The sequence below is a fragment of the Furipterus horrens genome, unplaced genomic scaffold (assembly GCF_987537825.1).
Source record: "Furipterus horrens unplaced genomic scaffold, mFurHor1.1.pri manual_scaffold_21, whole genome shotgun sequence".
Taxonomy (NCBI): domain Eukaryota; kingdom Metazoa; phylum Chordata; class Mammalia; order Chiroptera; family Furipteridae; genus Furipterus; species Furipterus horrens.
Window position 1 is genome coordinate 972471 of NW_028327191.1, and position 18849 is coordinate 991319.

General features: G+C 53.8%; 1 protein-coding gene and 1 long non-coding RNA gene across 4 annotated transcripts in view; one reads left to right on the forward strand and one right to left on the reverse strand.

Annotated features, from left to right (window-relative positions):
- Positions 1-1146: 1146 nt before the first annotated feature.
- LOC149990192 (uncharacterized) lies at positions 1147-6063 on the reverse strand. Of its 3 annotated transcripts, XR_016508881.1 has the most exons (5): positions 5979-6063; positions 3357-4259; positions 3195-3283; positions 2037-2169; positions 1147-1339 (listed from the first exon to the last, which is right to left on the reverse strand). It is a non-coding gene; the product is annotated as an uncharacterized LOC149990192 (long non-coding RNA). The 3 variants fall into 3 exon arrangements; XR_016508882.1 differs by lacking the exon at positions 5979-6063 and having other exon boundaries at positions 1148-1339; positions 4130-4653; XR_016508880.1 differs by lacking the exon at positions 5979-6063 and having other exon boundaries at positions 1148-1339; positions 3357-4653.
- Positions 6064-7038: 975 nt separating this feature from the next.
- PPP1R13B (protein phosphatase 1 regulatory subunit 13B) overlaps positions 7039-18849 on the forward strand; it is a 66181-nt gene continuing 54370 nt past the window's right edge. Inside the window, exon 1 of the mRNA XM_090265540.1 lies at positions 7039-7222. Coding sequence (XP_090121666.1) covers positions 7214-7222 — 9 coding nt within the window. The 5' untranslated portion in view covers positions 7039-7213. The remainder of the gene's footprint in view (positions 7223-18849) is intronic.

Here is an 18849-nt window from a genome sequence, read left to right on the forward strand (position 1 = left end):
GAGCTAACGGAAGTGCAACTGTTTTGCAGCCAATGCTTGTGAAAACAGGTTTCCCGGGAACTTCGGGGGCAGAATATGAGCCTCCGTCCCCACTGTCCCCACCCCCACACTGGGGGGAAGTGGGAGCTTCGGGATTGTGGGTTGGACTGTGGCCTGGGGCCGGTGGAGGTTTGGGGACTGACTAGCAGGGATGGGAGGCCTGAGGCTGGGGAGCTGGAGGCCCAAGCCCCGGGGATCTAACTACAACCCCCCTGTCCGTGAGAGCTGTGAGGAGCCGCTGAAGGGTCTCGCTGGGGCTGTGGCCAGGTCTGATTTGCGCTTTAGAAACATCCTGCAGTCTATAGTGAGACTAAATTGACCAGGCAGGGCACCCCTTGCTGGGAGGAGCAGGAGAAAAAGCAGTTGGGTGTGGTGGGCAGAGGTCCTGAGTGCGCCCAGCATCTGGCCAGGGTACGGGGTGATAGCAGGATGGGGGGCGGACCCAGACTGGACAGGGAAGGGGGCTCCTGAACAGTGGCTGTCCCCAGGCAGGCTGGTGAAGCAGGACATCCGCACTGGACCTACCATCCCCCGCTCACTAGGCATGCAGGGGGCTCTGTGAGCAGCAGGTAGCCTGGGCTGCACTCCAGTCCCCCAGCACTGGGCAGAAGCCTGGGGGCCATTCCCGGTTTTTCCTTCCTCATCTCCCCAATCCTCACCCTTCAAAGCACATCCTAAATGGGATCCATTCCCCACATTCACCGCCTTCATTCCTAAAGGGCCTCCCTTCTCCTTCCTGGCCATATGCCAGCCAGCCTCCCATGGTGCCCACTGGGCCTTGGAAAGTATAAATCAGCTCTCTCTACTCCCCTGGAAAATCATCAGTGTAACATCCAGACTCAGCATGACCCACACACCCAGCCCAGACCTCACTCCCCTCCATGGTCTCCCTGCTCTGCTTGTGAGCCCATCATGGCTGCCCCCCGCCCCCGACACACACACACACACACACACACAGACCTGCTGGGTAGGCATGTCCCAACTCAAGTGTTACCCGTTGGCAAAAGCAGCTGTCATATTACATGGCTTTATCTTTTTAATACACTTCCCACTGTTTGACGTTATTTTCTTTGTGTTTTGTTTATCGACTTTCCTCCTGACTAGAATACAAGCTCCATGAGGACAGGGACCTTGCTTGTGTGGTTTGAGCTCGTGTGGCTGGGCCTGGGCCAGTGCCAGGGACGCAGGAGAAACCCAGTCAACTCTTGTTAACTGAGCAGGCTTGCTGGCCCCAGGGCAGACAGGTGTGCTGCCAGGTCTGAGGTGGCAGGTTGTGACGCGTGCCCCAGGACTCAGCAGTCTGGAAAGAAGGCAGGAGAGGTGAGTTCGGGGGTGGGGGTGGGGGACTGGAGATCTGGGAAGTCCTTGAAGAAGAAGGAGGATTCGAGTTCTGACAGGAGCAGGATAGCACTTCTTGCAGAAGCAGACACTGCCCTCTCAGCCTAGGGAGGCGGATGACAAGGACAAGGGCATGGCCAGGGTGCTGGCTGGCTGGCGTGTACGATCCAGGTGTTGGGTGTGGGGGGCATGGGAGGGGCACTTGAAAAGGTGGGCTGGGGCCATATGCTGAAGGGTCTTGTTATGGACTGAGTTGTGTCCCCCCAAGACCATACTGTTCTTCTGAAAGGGACTGTATTTGGAAAGAGGGCCTCTAAAGACGTAACTAAGGTCAGACAGAGGTCATGTGGGTTTGCCTTAATCCAATGTGATGGGTGTTCTTAGGAAAAGAGAGAGACACAGGGGCGTGTGCCCAGGGAGAAAAGATGGCCTGAAGAGCCAGCCAAGGGTGGCCATCTGCAAGCCCGGGCGGGAGGCCTCAGAAAGGCCCAGCACGGCCTGCCCCTTGACGTGGGACTCCCAGCCTCCAGAGCTCTGAGGAGGTGAGCTGTCGTCCCAGCTGCCCAGGCTCTGAACGACGGCTGTGTTACGGCAGCCCTGGAAAGCTACTATAGGTCTTAAGCTTTTTTATTTTTTATTTTAATTAGTAACTTATTCACCTGGTTCAAAATCAAACAGAGGAGGTGAGAATGACCAGAGAATGATCAAGGTCAGCATCAGCAGAGATACATCGAGCTGCTGGTGTGCGCCTTTCACACGCTGTGATGAAATAGCATCGTCCCCTCTTGCATCCTGAAAACAAAACGAAACAAAACAAAACAAACCCTGTCACCTCAGTCTCATCATGAGAAGAACATCAGGTAAATCTCCCGTGAGGAACATTGTACAAAGCACCTAATTAGTCCTCACAATTGTCAAGGTCAGAAAAATCAGAGTGTGGGAAACACGCCACTAAGTGTAACACAATGTCCTAAATGGAACTCTGGAGCAAAGGGCATTGGGTACAAGTATGGAAATCTGAGTAAACTATGGACTTCAGTTTGTATTGGGCTGGCCGAAAAGTCTGTTACATTTCTTTCCATACGGTGCGTCTGGTAGCGCTTAGTTGACTTTAACTTCATTCAAAACAGTTTTGTTAGATTGTATTGTGACAGCTGTCATACCAGCGTGCATTAAAAAAAAACTTACCAGCATTGGTGAATTTTTGTGCAGCCATTTTAATATTTAAGATGGAAGAAAATACACAACACTTCTGGCATATTATGCTTTATTATTTCAAGAAAGGTAAAAACGCACCTGAAAGGCAAAAAAAGATTGGTGCCATGTATGGAGAAGGTGCTGTGACTGATTGAATGTGTCAAAAGTATTATAGTTTGTGAAGTTTCTTGGTACTATTGATATCTTGGCGAAACAGTTCTTTGCTGTGGGGCGTCTTATGCATTAGAAGGTGTTTAGCAGCCCCCCTGGCCTCTCCCCACTAGAAGCCGATAGCGGGAGAGGGCTGGCATACTCAAACTATCCAGATCAATAAAGTCCTTGGTGAAAATGAAAAATGTGTCTTTTATGGAAAAAATGTATCATACCTTTTGGCCAACCCAATAACAATGATTCAATATTGGTTTATCAGTTGTAATGAAAGTACCATATTAATGTAAGATGTTAATAATAGGGAACAGGGCAGGGAGGTAATATTGGAATTCCATAACATCTTTGCAATTTTCCTATCAATCTAAAAAAGGTTCTAAAAATAAAGTTTACTTTTAAAAGGTAACAGCACCCTGGATTCTGTCTGTTATCTCCCTAGTTCTCATCCTCACCTTGTCTTAGTCATCTGTGCGTCCTTTAAGGAAACCTTTCTGCAAACAGGAATCTACTGATTTCTCTCCCCGAATGGCCTTTTCATCTCCTTTACAAAGCATTTAATTATTTTAATATGAAGTAGTTCAAGCATACAAAGTAGAGAGAAGAATACGACGCACCTCGTACCCATCACCCATATTTGATGATTATCAAGAACTTGCCACGTAGGTTTCAGCTGGCTCTCCCTGCCGCGCACCCTCTCCCTTTTGCTGAGCTGCCTAAAGTAAATTCCAGACCCCTTACATATGCAAGTGTGCGTCTCTGAACAATCTGGACATCTTCCATCACCCTGAGTTCATATCCCACCCTCGACGGTGGCTCCTGAAGGGCTCCTTGCGAACTGTAGTCTGGGTAGCAGGGAGAGGCAGAAAAGCTTTGAAGGGCAGGCGTGTGTACGAGTGACCTCATTATGTCTGTGTGTGGGATGGCTTGGGCGGGAGGAGGGTGGAGCAGGCAAGGCATTCATGAACGCCCCTTGGTCTAGATGCCAGTCGATAGGGCCTGATGCCAGGTGTTTGCAGCAGGATGACAGGGAGGAAGAGGACCAGCGGGAGGGCCTCTGTGGGCAGAGGGGACCCTGATGTGGGGCTGGGGCAGCTGCCACTGTCTGTGTGCACAGATCCTGCAGGCAAGGGTGGGACCCCAATGGCTAAGGCTCCCCTTCTCAGGAGAGTGGGCTCATTTTGATCACCTCACCCCAGATGGCACTTCTCTGCAGATCCCTGGCAAAGCCTGTCCCTTGCCTGGCTTAGTGGGCCAGCAAGGGACAGGAGCCCTTCACAACTTAGTGGGCCCCTTCACGACTCACAAACATTAACATTTCAGAGCTTGAAAGCCCTCATGGGGTCCTGGAACCCAACCCTTGTCTGGTTACGAAGTGGGAAACTGAGACCCAGAGAAGGGGTGCGACTCCCTAAGGTCACACGGGAAGTCAGAAGCAGAGCTGGAATGAGAGCCTGGGTCTCTGCGTTCCTGCCTAGGGTCTCCCATCACCTGGAGCTTCGTCCCTCTTCCGTCCAAACCTGTATCCAGAAGAGATGACATTAGCCGTTGAGGCCCAGTGTGTGCATTTATAAATTTAAGAATCCCTGGATGATCCTTCTCCCAGGCACATCCGCACACCTAGCCTGCTTGCCCCTGACAACAGAACTACAGAAAACTGTTTATGGAACAGCTGCCATGTCCCACAAGCTGTGTGAGGAGCTTTGCATACATCTGAACTCCCCAAACCCTGAGAGGCAGGCACTGTTATTACTGTAACCTCCCATTACAGACGGTCACACGGAGGGGGCATGGCAGCAGCAGTGTGTAACTGAGAAGTCCACACTCTCAGCCGCAACACACACACACACGTCCACACTCTCAGCTGCCACACACACACACACACACGTCCACACTCTCAGCTGCCACACACACACACACACATGTCCACTCTCAGCCGCCACACACACACACACACATGTCCACTCTCAGCCGCCACACACACACACACGTCCACACTCTCAGCCGCCACACACACACACGTCCACACTCAGCCACCACACACACACACATGTCCACTCTCAGCTGCTACACACACACACACGTCCACACTCAGCCGCTACACACACACACAACGTCCACACTCAGCCACCACACACACACACACGTCCACACTCAGCCGCTACACACACACACACACATGTCCACACTCTCAGCCGCCACACACACACACACACACATCCACACTCTCAGCTGCTACACACACATACACACACGTCCACTCTCAGCCGCCACACACACACACACGTCCACACTCTCAGCCGCCACACACACACACACACACACGTCCACACTCTCAGCTGCCACACACACACACACACACACATGTCCACACTCTCAGCCGCCACACACACACACACGTCCACACTCTCAGCCGCTACACACACACACACATGTCCACACTCTCAGCCGCCACACACACACACACACACGTCCACACTCTCAGCCGCCACACACACACACACACGTCCACACTCTCAGCCGCCACACACACACACACACACATGTCCACACTCTCAGCCGCCACACACACACACACATCCACACTCTCAGCCGCCACACACACACACATGTCCACACTCTCAGCCGCCACACACACACACACACACGTCCACACTCTCAGCCGCCACACACACACACACACGTCCACACTCTCAGCCGCCACACACACACGTCCACACTCTCAGCCGCTACACACACACACGTCCACACTCTCAGCCGCTACACACACACACACACACACACACACGTCCACACTCTCAGCCGCCACACACACACACGTCCACACTCTCAGCCGCTACACACACACACACACACATGTCCACACTCTCAGCCGCCACACACACACACACGTCCACACTCTCAGCCGCCACACACACACGTCCACACTCTCAGCCGCCACACACACACACACACGTCCACACTCTCAGCCGCTACACACACACACACGTCCACACTCTCAGCCGCCACACACACACACACACACACACACACGCACGCACACACGCACCCCCCCCCCCCAGGAGAGGACAGTGGTTCCTGCCGGGCCTCCTCCCTCTCGGCGCCCCGCCCCCCCAGCAGCGGGAGCCTCCGAGCAGCAGACAGGTGACAGGCGGCCCTGGCCCCACCTGTGCCTTCTCCAAGAGCGCGGCCCTTCCCAAGGCGGTTCATGGCCTTTGGCTTGGGGGCCATAAACAGACCTTGTCGTCCTGGGCGCTGGGGACGTTTCTGGGGCGCTGTGCAGTCCATCGGGCACAGGCTCCTGTCAGGGCTCCAGTGCGAGGCACAGCGTCTCCCGCTCCGCGCGCCACAGGGGCGCCCCTGCCCAGGGCTCTGCCACCCAGCACTCAGCCAGAGGGCAGGGCGTCCCGGCAGACCAGGCCGTAAGGGGTGCCCGGAGCCTAGAGGGGAGGGCTGCGCCCTGCCGGGCGCGTGGGACCACGGAGCGGCTGGCACGCGTGGGCACAGGCGTTCCGGGCCGGGCGTTCCGCCTGTGCGAGGAGCCAAGGCTGGGAGCCGTGTCCCGGAAGGCCCGCGGGCCTAGGGAGCAGGGCACCCGGAGCCGCAGAAGCGGCGGGGGTGGGGGTGGGTGCCGATTAGCCATCCAGGGGCCGGAGCGCCTGGCGCGTCCGTGGGTTCACCCTGAGCACTGCGGCGCCGGGTCACGTGGATGGTTCGGGGCGCACACCGCCCCTCAGACCAGGCCCCTCGCTTTCAGCCCCACGGGGCGCGGGGAGCAGGGGTCAGGCCGCGGTCAGACACGGAAGCGCCCCGCCCCCCCGCGTCCCCCCGCCAGCCTCCTGAAGCCCGCGGTTCGAGTCCTGGCCTCGGTGTGACTCGCTGCGGGGTCCTGGCCGGGGCCTTCCCTCTCTGGGCCTCCGTTTTCCCATGCAACGGGCTCGGGGAGTCCGGGCTCTCGGTCCCGCGCGGCCCCGAGCACACGGGCCTACGCGCCAGGCGCGACCCAGGCCCCGCGCCAGCCCCTCCCCCCTTGGTGGGGTCAGGAACGCGCACGGGCGCGCTCGCACCTGGCGGCCGCCGAGAGCGAGGTTGGGAGGGCGGGGCTTAGAGGCTCCGCCCCCGCCCCGTCTGGCCAATCGGAGGGGGCGGATGGCCTCGTGCGGGACGACGCGCTGTGGGCGGGGCCCGCGCGGGCTGAGGGGAGAGCCCGGGGGCAGGCGGCCGGCGCGAGGCGGTCGGGCGGAGGCGGCGGCTGCGGCGGCGGCGGCGGCGGCAGCGGGTCCCGGGACAGCCACGCAGCGCGCCAGCGGCTCCCACAGGCCGGCCAGGCTCGGCAGCCCGCCGCGGCCGCCGCCTCGCCGCTGAGGGCCCGAGAGCGCGGCGGCGGCGCGCGGCCTGTGAGGGCAGCCGGAGCGGCAGGCGCGGCGCCGAGCGTCCTGTCAGGCGGCGGAGGGCGTCGCGGTCCCGCGTCGCGATGATGCCGGTGAGTGCGGGCGGCCGAGGCTTCCTCGGCGGGCCGCCGGCCCAGCCCCCTTCCTCCCGCGCTCCCCGCCTCGGGCCCCGTGCGAGGCCGGGCAGCGGGCGGTCGGGCGGGGAAGGAAGTGGCCCGGCGGGCACGCCCGGCCCCGCGACCCCCGGGCGGGCAGTGGGGGCGCGCCGGGCTGTCAGCGCGGATCGGGCGGGGGGCGGGGGTCCGAGGTCGGGGCGGGCGGGCGCCCCGGGGCCGCGGCCCTTCCTGTCCAGAGGGGCGGCGGGGGCGGAACGGGCGCCCGTCCGTTTCCGTCCGTCCGGGCGGCGGGGTCCGCGAGGCCGTGGGTGGCGCTCGCCGGGTCCGGGGTGGCGGCGCCGGCGGCCGCGCCCGCAGTTCGCTGGGTTCGCCTTCCCGGCGCGGGCGGCGCGGGCCCCGTGGGGCGCTCCCGCGCCGGCGCCGCAGCCCCGCAGTCCTGCCGGCGTGCGGTGCGCCGCCTTTGTCCGGGCCGCGGGGTGCGGTGTCTGCGCGCCGCCCCGGACGCTGAGGCTGCCGCGCGCCCCGCCGTCCCTTCCCCGGGGCGCCTTCCTCCCCTGGGAGCCGGCCCGGCGCGCAGACCTCGCGCCGGCGTCCGGGGCGCCGCGGGCCGGGTGTGAGCGGCCGGTGGGGGACGGCCGCCGTCGCGGGGCGGGGGGCGGCGGTGAGCGGCGTGACCTTGAGCCCGTCCGGGCCGGGCGCGCGGGGAGCGGGGCGGACGCGGCGGTGTCGGTGTCCCCGCGCCGCTGTGAGCGCCGGGCGGGGCGGGGTTCCCAGGGCTCTGCCGCCCACGCTCGGCTTCTGGTTTTCCCGGCGCGCGAAACCCCTGACCTCGTCCCCGGCGTTCCCCCGGAGAGCTCCCCGCGGCGGCGGCGGCGGGTCTCAGCCCCAGGCGTCCGAGCGGCACGAGGTCCGCGCCCCGGGGCGCGCCGGCCTCCCCGGAACAGGTGTCCGTCTCTCCGTCCGTGCGGCCCGAGTCCGCTTTTCCCGCTCCGTCTGAGAGACGCTGCCGGCCGCGCGGACCCGTCCTCGGGGGGCGCCGTGCGGGGCGGGAGCGTGACGGAGCCTTGAGCACCGTGGGGCCCCTGACGCGATGCTGTGTCAGGCCCGCGGCCCGGACGGAGGGGTCTTCTTCCTCCTCGTAGCCCTGGGGTCCGTCCTCGGGAGGGGTCGTCCCAGCGAAGCTGGACCCGCTTCGCGGCGCTTCTGCAGCGCGGCGCCCCCCACAGGGACGCGTGAGAGCGGCACAGACGCCGCCTTCGGTTTCCTGGCAACTGCGCGCGAACGGGGCCGTCAGAAGCAGGTTTTACTGCCCCGGCCGGGGCGGCTCAGCGGACTGGGCGCCGGGCTGCGAACCAAAGCGTCCCCGGTTCGATTCCCGGGCAGGGCGCAGGCCTGGGCTGGGGGCCGGGTCCCCGGTTGCACGTGAATGTTTCTCTCCCCCTCTCTCTCCCTCCTTTCCCCTTTCTATTCGTTTTCAGAGCGAGGGGAGGGGAGAGAGAGGGAGAGAAACATCAGCCTGCGGTTGCCTCCCACGCAGCCCGGACCGGGAATCAAACCTGCGACAGTTTGGTTCGCAGGCCGGCGCCCAGTCCGCTGAGCACACCAGCCAGGATTGTCAGGGGATGACATTTTTAAAATGATTTCTCATGAAACAAATGGGCTCTACTTTATTTTTATTTTTAATATATTAATTTTAGAGAGAACGAGGAAGGAGAGAGAGAGACATTGATTTGTTGTTTCCCTCATCTCGGTACTGTGTTAATTGGAGACCTTGTAGGTGGTCTGACCGGGACCCACCCCCTGATGCACTGGACGGTGCTCTAACCCACCGAGCTAGCCGGCGGGGCCGCAGCTGGTAGAACCTTCCGTGCGCAGGCGACATATACCTGGGGAGTGTCGCTGAGGATGCCCTTTCCTCTTCCCAGGGAACGTTACCTTGAGTCAGGGCAGTTGCATGGCCCTGAAGAAGGGCTCTGGTGGTGGCGTCTGGTAATGTCAGCAGTGGGACTTCTTCCCTTCACGGGACGCCACACAGTGTGCCCAGCTGATCCCACCTGTTTCTGTCCTAAGAGCCCTGTCGGCCTTTGTACTGCAGGCCGTGGGTTACATTACTTTCCGCTTGGTATTGGGTGGGCCAAAAAGTCCATGTAGTTTCTTCTATAAAATAAAGGACACCTTTTTCATTTTCACCAATAACTTCATTGATTTGGATATTTTGAGTATCTCAGCTCTCTCCCGCTATTGGCTCCTGGTGGGTAGAGCCCAGGGGGGCTGCTAAACAACTTCCAATGCATAAGATGCCCCACAGCAGAGAATTATTTGGCCAAAATGTCAACAGCACCAAGAAACTTCACAAACCACTTTTGACACATTTGTTCAGTCACAGCACCTTCTCCATACATGGCACAAATATTTTTTTGCTTTTTAGTTGCATTTTTACCTTTCCTGAAGTAATAAAGCATAATATGCCAAAAATGTTTTGTATTTTCTTCCATCTTAATATTAAAATGTCTGCAGAAAAATTCACTGGTGTTGATAAGTTCACAACACAATCTAACAAAATTGTTTCAAATGAAGTTAAAAACAGCTAGGCACTTTTTGGCCAACCCAATATTTAACTCTCATTATACAAAATTGCAGTTATTTCATGTGTTCCCTGTCTTCCCAACTGTGTTGAAACATTTGGAGGTATTGGAATAGATCTTTGTCTTTTTAAACCATCAGCTGTCATGTAATTGATAAGACAATGAGCTGGAAGTAGGGAGCCTTCGCTTCTAGTCCTCTCTTGTGCATACCTGTGTGACCTTTGCTCTCATGCTCATGGGCCTCCGTTTCCCATCTGCAGAACGAGTTGGTCCAGGTGATCACCAAGCAGTTACGGCTGCTCCTGGACTCGGTGTATAGCAGAGACTGTCATGAAGGCCAGCAGTACTCCCATCGGCTGCATCAGAGGCTGAGGCGTCCTGAGACGCTGTGGCTTGGCAGCCACGTAGTCTGCTGCTGAGTGTCTGTGTGATGGAGCAGATAGGAAGAGCTCAGGAGATGTTCACTATTATTGTTAATTAATAATTAAGTCCCTGGAGAAGCTTCCGTTTATACCCTAATTCGGTAAACAACACAAAGACTGGAGAAGTTTTTCTTAAAAGTCTAATTGTTTTAAAACAAAAGTGACAAATGCAATATTACCATTTAAGGTAATAAAACTGTTTCTGTCCTTTGGACTGCCCAGAAGTTCATAAGGAAAAGCAAAGCCTTGAACATATAGAGATACATATATAAAAGCTGTTACTATTAGTTTTATTGAACTTAAAATTTTGTCTGTGTGGATAACTCTCCTGAGCGCTGCAGCCTGAAGTGCAGCCATAAAGTCTGGTGGCTCGTTAACTCCCTGCAGTGCAGTTTAGTAATAGTGACCACTTGGCGAGTGGGGTCTGTCCTCATGTGCCGGGGCACCATGGCTTAGGCTCTGGGGGAGGTCTCTCTGCTTATGCAGAACTGAGGCTCAGGAGGTGAGGAAACCCGGCCGAGGTCCCCCAGCCCGTCAGTGGTGAAGCAGGGTTTGAAAACCGTCTCAAAAACCTTTCCCACTGGCCTTTCTGCGGGTCACTCAAGCATTTTGCTAGAGGTGCTAGTAGGTTGAGTTTGGCTCAATTCTCCCCCTCAGGCTCAGCTCATAAGAATCCCAAGGTGAATCATTTTCATAAAAAAAGATCGTCTTCACCATTTGGAGGGAAAACTATTTTAAATGTAAATGTGTTAAATATATCTTTCCTTCCTCAGCATCCTACTTTGAAAGTCCATGCCAGTGTATATGCGCTGGAGTTACTTAGGATTTTTAGCAGGATAGGACCTAAAAATGTCACCAGGTTATTGTAGTGAAGTTATATAGCTGGGGGCCGGCATGCATTTGTGTGTGTTTGCACAAATGGGCAGCACTCTCTCAGGAGAGTTTGGTGGGATCGGCGTCTTCAAGTGCTGTTGCCACTGGTCTCCCACTAGCTGTGGTTACAGGAGGAAGTGTGATCAAGCTCTATCAGAACACCTTCTTGGCTTAATTGCTTTGTTTTATTGTGTTGGCCAAAAAGTTCATATAGTTTTTTATCGTACTATGGCTTTAGTAGTGCTTAGTCGCCTTAAACTTCAATCAAAACAATTTTGTTAGATTATATTGTGACAGGTGTTGTATCAGCTTGCATTAAAAAAAAACAAAAACTTATCTCCGTGGCTGGTGTGGCTCAGTGGATTGAGCGCTGGCCTACAAACCAAGGGGCTGCCAGTTCAATTCCCCACTGGGGCACAGACCTGGGTTGCGGAGCACAGGAGGCGGCCACACGTGGATGTTTCTCTCCCTCTCTTTCTCCCTCCCTTCCCATCTTTCTAAAAATAAATAAAATCTTTTTAAAAACAAAAACCTTATTGACATTGGTGAAGTTTTCTACATCCATTTTAATATTTAAGAAGCAAGAACATACACAACATTTTCAGCGTGTTATGCTTTATTATTTCAAGAAAGGTAAAAACGCAACTGAAAAGCAAAAAAAAGATTTGCCATGTTTGGAGAAGGTGCTGTGACTGAGCAAACGTGTCAAAAGTGGTTTGCGAAGTTACTTGGTACTGTTGACATCTTGACTAAATAACTCTTTGCTGTGGGGCTCTTACACACTGGAAGGTGTTTAGCACACCCCCCCCCCCCCCCGGCCTCTCCCCACCAGGAGCCAGTCGCAGGAAACAGCCGACATACTCAATTTATCCAAGTCTATCAAGTTATTGGTGAAAATGAAAAAGGTGTCTTTTATTTTATCCAAAAAGCCATATGGCCTTCTGGCCAACCCAATATTTCTCTGCAAAGATAGCTGGATGACTGTTGTTCATACTATTCAATACTTGTATTATTCAGTTATTGGTAAGCAAAACCTGCTGTTACTGGATTTTTTAAAATGAAAATCTTTGCATGTGACATCATACAGAACAATATGGTAAAGTGAGGTAGTTTTGATTATCATTCATAAATGAAGTATCCATTTCAGTACACAATCTTGCTAGTGGCATTGTTAGTGTACCTAGAGAAGTTTGGGCAGAATTTTGATTTGTAGCATATGTTGTGATTGTAACCAACTCAAGCAAACACAAAGGCCCTGCGGTAGGAGCATACCCAGCAGCCAGGAGAAGCACAAGGAGGCTTGTGTGGCTGGGGCAGACAGGACGTGAGGGAACCGTGGAGGAGTGTTGTCCGAAAGGGGAAGTTGGGGGGATGGTGTAGGCTCTGGCAGGGCTTTACACACACAGGCTACGGCGAAGACAAAGGACACGGAGAGACATTTTTACTGGAAGAAATGAAATGCAGCTGTTTACTCAATGTGTTGTAAGTAACAATAAGTGGCAGGCATGCCTAGGTGACGTCACTGTAGCAAGTAAAAGTCACTTGGCTGAAGTGTGGGTTCTGTTCTCGCTTTTTGTTGACTCTCTGAGCATGGGTCCAGTGACGTCACTCTCAGTCCCTTGTCTGTGAGCTGAGGGTAATAGTGCCAACCTTCCCGGGTGGCAGGCTGGTCAGGTGGGTCATTACAGGGAGAGGGGCCTGTTGGTCATAGGTGCCCAGTGAGTGTTGAGCTCTGTGGGCTAAGTTGTGTTTCCTTTGGATGGCCTTCATGATCTCTCCCTTGGCCAAACCCACCGACGGAGGGATTCAACCTGGTGTGTCTTCTTAAAAATATGTATGATTCACAGAGCGGAAAATGCACCCTTTACTGTGTATAATTCTGCAGTTTTCCTGTACTTACAAGGTCGTACACACCACTGCTGTCTAATTGCAGTCTCTTGCCTGGTGAGTCCTGGCAGTCTTGGCGTAGTTGCAGCCCCGCACGTCTGTGTGGGGTCAGGTTCGTGTCTGTAAGTGTTATGAGGCCAGAGCTGTCTCTCTAGTTGCTGCTTACCGCCCGTGCCTACACCAGGGACCAGCGCGTAGCTGGTGCTCAGTGATGACTTGTTGTACAAAGAAGACGTGGCACGGATGGAGCCAGTGGTGAAGGGGGTGTGTGCTGTGGGCCATCAGAAACCAGCAGACACTGAAGCACAGCGGGCTACGGCCAGGTTTGCGTACTGGGGAATCCAGGCCCGGGGAGGGCACACTGCAGAGTCAGGGCACCGAAAGGACACGGTGGAGCCGTAGGAGACCAGCTGACCTAAAGGGGAAGAGAAGGAGCCAGTCAGAAGGGGGTGGATGGACCCGATGCGGGGAGTGTGAGTGAGGAGTGAGTGTGCATGCCAGTTAGTTTGACCGCTGCGTGTGTGCGTGCGTGTGAGCGTGAGAGAGCGGAAGGGAATGCCGTGGCTGGAGTTGGGGAAGCAAGTTTATTGCTTCAGCGGCCAGGCCTGTTTTTCCTTTAAGCCAGAGAGCACTTGAGAAGGAAGAGTGAGAGGACTCCGTGGGGAAGGGCGGCTTTGTTCAGGCTGTTGAGCTTGAGCTGCCTGCTAGATCCAGAGAGACACCTTAAGCCTTTTTAAAAATATTTTTTAAATTTATTTTTAGAGAGTGGAAGGGAGAAAGAGAGAGGGAGAGGAAGAGCGGCGGGTGGCCTCTCGGCCCGCAGCCCAGGCCTGTGCCCTGACGGGAACTGAACCAGCGACCTTTCAGTCCTCAGGCCGGCGCTCAACCCACTGAGCCTCACCAGCCCGGGCGACTCTTAAATCTCAATTTTAAATCTTTACTTAAATATTGTGAGAAAAAAAATCATTTGCTGTTCATTAAGTGGTCTTCGATGTGTTTTGGCATTTCACATTGCTGCCTGGACATCTGTGGCACACGGCACGCGTCATCCTTGGTACTTGTCAGTTTGCCTGTCACGCCCACCCTGAGCCCCTGCTCGGCCAAGCTTCTGTGGCCGTGCCTGCCCTAGGCCCCCCCCAGCCTTGTGCTGCCAGTGCCAGCACAGATTTGCGGGGGTGGGGGGTGGCAAAAGTTGGCTCACAGTTGGTCATATGGAGAAAGACATGCAGGCTATGATCATTATGATAGCTTTATTAACTCAAAGGAGTGTCACTCACCATTGTAAACCTACTTTTGCCCTCTCCTGCACGCACTTTCTATAGCCATGTGCTCTCTGTCTGTGAGTTGATAATTTGTGTTCTGCGTCTTACTCCATTGCATGTTTATATTTTTCTAATGACTGTCTTGGAGGTAATATCAATCAATAATAGTTAACCTCACAGGTGACCGAAGTACAGGGTAGACAGGTTTTTGTGATAGAACTAGAAATGAGAAGTGAAATTTGGTCAAAATGTGAAGAAAGATTAAATATAATTTGACAATTTCAGGATCAACAGGAAAAAAAAACCCTACAATAGGAACAAGGAGTATTTTGTGATAGGAAGTAAAAATGTGAAATGGTATAACATAGTGGTTATCAGCTCAGACCCTGGAGCTAAAACTGCCTGCTTTCAAATTCTAGCTTTGCAACACTTACTAGTTCTGTGACCTTGGAAAAATTCTTGAACCTCTTTGTGCCGTATTTTCCTCTCTAAAATGAGTTTAATAACAGTGTATTTCTAAAGTTGTGTGGATCGCCAAGTGCTTAGATCAATGGTTCTCAACCTCCCTAATGTCGCGACCCTTTAATACAGCTTCTCATGTTGTGGTGACCCCCAGCCATAACTAAAGCACAGGGATTAATCACAAAAACAATATGTAATTATATATGTGTTTTCCGATGGTCTTAGGCGACCCTGTGAAAGGGTCGTTCAAGCCCCAAAGGGGTCGCGACCCACAGGTTGAGAACCGCTGGCTTAGAGCATTCTTTGGAGGTGCGAACAGGGGAGCCCTCAGGAACTGCTGGCTCTTCTTGAGCTTTGTGCAGCCATCAGAGGCTTCACAGCAGACAGGGTTTGGGTGGAGAAGGTCACGTGTGCACCGCACCCACGCTGCTTCTTGCTGGGAGAGCCTGCTGGTGACTGCGCGTCTGTCAGGTTGATAGGACAGAAAGGGAATGGTTTGCTTGTCTTAGAAATTAAGGTTCACCTTCTGTTTCTAGTACCTTCTGTCATGCAGACCACAGCTCAGAACCAGAATAAGTAAGTGGTCTTCACTTACAGAATCACTCGCTGTGTATCTGTGCGCTGAAGGACTCCCTCCCTCCTTTCTGGTCCCTACCTGAGGGACCCCTTCCAGGCCACCTTGTGCAGAATGCCCCTCCCCTTCCTGTGCTTTCTTTCTCTTGATAGCACTTCCATTCACCTGGCACTTACTGGTGGAAGCGCCATGGAAACAGGGCCTAGTTTCCCTTTCGCACGGCAGGGTGCCCAGTGCTTAGGACAGTGCCTGCGGATGGCAGGCATCCAGTAAGGGCTTGTTTACTGAGCGGCCCCCACCCGCGTGCAGGGCGCAGCACAGAAGGGCAGCGTGTGCGGGCTGGGCCCCGTTGCTGCCGCCGCCACTGAGCTCCCAGTGGGGAGCAAAGCACGTGGACAAAAATGCCCTTCTGAAAAATAAGGGTTGCAAGAGTGACGAGGTGTAGTGGGGGCACGGTGGATAGGAATTGCTTGGGATGCCAGGGAAACTGTTCCTGAGGAGGGGGCATTGGGGGTCAGGAGGAGAAGGAGAGGGGCGTGGGGGTGGTAGGGAAGGGCTTCTAGGTGGAGGGCTCAGCATGTGCAGGGCGCTATGATCTGATTGCTAAGGGACGGTGCCTGCAGGTGAAGCGGGCGGGGGCAGGGCGAGGACGCTGGGTAGAGGTCACATCCCAAGGGCCACGTGTGACTGGCATGAGCTTGAAGTGGGTCCTGAGAAAGATATGAAACTGTCGAAGGTTGTTTTTAAAATTGTGGCAAAATATAAATAATTTTACAGAGAGGGAAGGTAGGGAGAAAAGGAGAGATACATTGATATGTGAAGAAAAACATGTATCGGCCAACTGGGACCTGGTCCGCCACCCAGTCCTGACTGGGAATCGAACCAGTGACCTTTTGGTTCATAGGCCGGTGCTCAATCTACTGAGCAACATCAGCCAGGGCCCATTTTTAACTATTTTTTAAAGAAATGTTTTTTATGGTGATGGAAATATTCTGTATCATTTTTTAAAGTTTTTTTTTTTTTTTAAGATTTTATTTATTTTTAGAGAGGGGAAGGGAGGGAGGAAGAGAGGGAGAGAAACTTCAATGTGTGGTTGCCTCTCCCGCACCCCCAACTGGGGACCTGACCCCCCAAACCAGGCCTGTGCCCTGACTGGGAATTGAACCAGTGGCCTATAGGTTTTCAGGCCGGCACTCAATTCACTGAGCCACACCAGCCAGACCTTAACTGTGTTTAAATGTGCAGTTCTATAGCATTAAATACATTCACGTTGTTCAGCAGTCATCACCACCATCCATCTCCAGAACTTTTTCATCTTCTCATAGCGAAGCTACTGTTTAAAGATTTTAAGCGGAGTTGCAAAGTGCTCCGATCAAAGTTCAGGTTGATGCTAGGTGTCTGCAGTGGATGAGAGGAATCTGTTAGGACAGTCAAGGCAGCAAAGGGTCCCTGAGCAGTCAGAATGTTACCAGAGACTCTGGCATTGATGCCAGTTTGTAGAAGAACCTCTTTAGCCCTCACTTAGCCTTGATTCTCACATGTTACAGAACTCTTAATTCTCTGGACTCTGCCCCTGAGGTTGCTGGAGGGGTGCAGTTGTGGGCAGACGGACTGCTGGAAACCATAGAAAGACACAGCTTTAAGCACCAGCTAGGCTGTCGTCTGAGGTCTGAGGTTGGGCACCAAAGAGCACAATTACAGATGACACGCAAGGGGGTCAAGTTCCTTGAGGGGATGAGTCACAAGAAAGAGTAAATAATATCAGTAATGTAGGCAGTGGCTGGGTACATTTTAGATGAGCTCTGTCCAATAGAAACGTAATGTAAGCCACATAAAAAGTGGAAAAAAGGTGAAATTAATTTAAAAAATATATTTAACTTACTATATCCAAAATATTATTTCAACATGTAGATAATATGAAAACATTATTAATGAGCTACTTTAACGTTTTTTCATACTAAGGCCTTCAAATTCCAGAGTGTACTTTGCACATGTGACACTCACCTGGAACCAGCCACACTGATGTCCTCAGTGACCCTGTGTGGCTCGCGCTGAGCCACGTCTACTGTAGGGAACCCGCAGCAGCTCCTGCCTGGCACCTAGTCAGCGCCGTGGATGTGGGCCGTTACGCCCCCCCCCCCCCGCACATTATTCTTCCAGAATGTGTCAGTGCTACATTTCAGAGACATTCCTGCTTTGGCGACTGCTGCATTTCAGAGAAGCATGGAACGAGGTTTCACAGGTGAAGAAAAGATGTTAAAATGTAATTTTGTGAGGATACTTTGTTATTGATGTCTCTGGGTAACTAATTTTCTTGTTTGCTGCAGCACCGAGGCTGCCTGACAACCACGGATATGGTGTCATTAATAATTAAAGGGTTTGGGATTGTAATTAAAATTAGGAAAAATTTGAAAGAATGATTTTGTCAACATTTAATTCTAGTGCTATTATAATTAAATGACTCTCTGAAATGTTTTCTCAGTCTTACTATGTCTGGGGAGACTACCTAGTCTTCTTCCCATTGGTATACTCTAACACACCAGGTTATTTGAGATTTTCACCTTCTGATATTACCAGTAAATAGAGTAGAAAAGTAGCAGCAGTAAAACCAAACTAAAAAGCCCACTGTTGATCCAGTGGGAGACGTGTAGGAGGAGGGCCACCACCGTCCAGGGGCAGGCGGGGCTGGGGGCCTAGCAGGTCCCGGGCAGGCATATTCAGACGTCAGGTTTTGGCTCCGAAGAAAGCAGTGCCTGGCGGGGTGGGCATATAATCACAGGGTTTTCATCTGTCATGACTGGCAGCTGCCTGGCCTGCTCTGCCCGCCCCCGGCTTCCAGACACAGTCCCCACTTCCTCCAGCCGACACGCCATCTCCTTCAGGAAGCCTTTCCTGACACTGGCACTGGGGCCGGGCGGCAGTTTCCCACCACAGGTCTCCGCCCCAGTTCAGAGAGGGCGGGGATGGGACCTGTCTTGTTGGCTGTGTGCAAGGCCTCAGTGCCCTCACACCCGGCCCCGGCCCCGCCCCAGACAGTGTTTCGCATGATCTGTGTTTGATTGCCTTATACTTTTGTTTTGACATTTTCAGTTTCTTGTGGTGGAAGCCTTGTTTGTCATAAAGCTATGACTTGCCATCTCTATTACTACAGAGTGAGGAAGGGGCCAGATAATTAAGATCCTGTTGTTTTTTTTTTTTGATAGAGAAATAAACATTGATTTGTTGTTTCACGTATTGATGCATCATTGGTTGATGCTTGTATGTGCCCTGACTGGGGCTGGAACCTGCAACCTTGGTGCATCAGGACAATGGATGCTTCAGTCAGCTGAGCTACCCAGCCAGGTCTCGTGCTGACTGTTCGTGATGTTTGTTAGAGCCGAATAGAAGGGCCTCCACGCAAAGCTCTCTGTTAGGGAAGCTCGTCGAGAAGCAGGTGGGCTGAGTTTCAGTTGCACGTGGATTCTGAGACTGAGAGAAGCCAAGTGGCCCAGGCTTAGAGTGGGAGGCAGTTCTGTTCAGGTTGTTGGACTTACAGCAG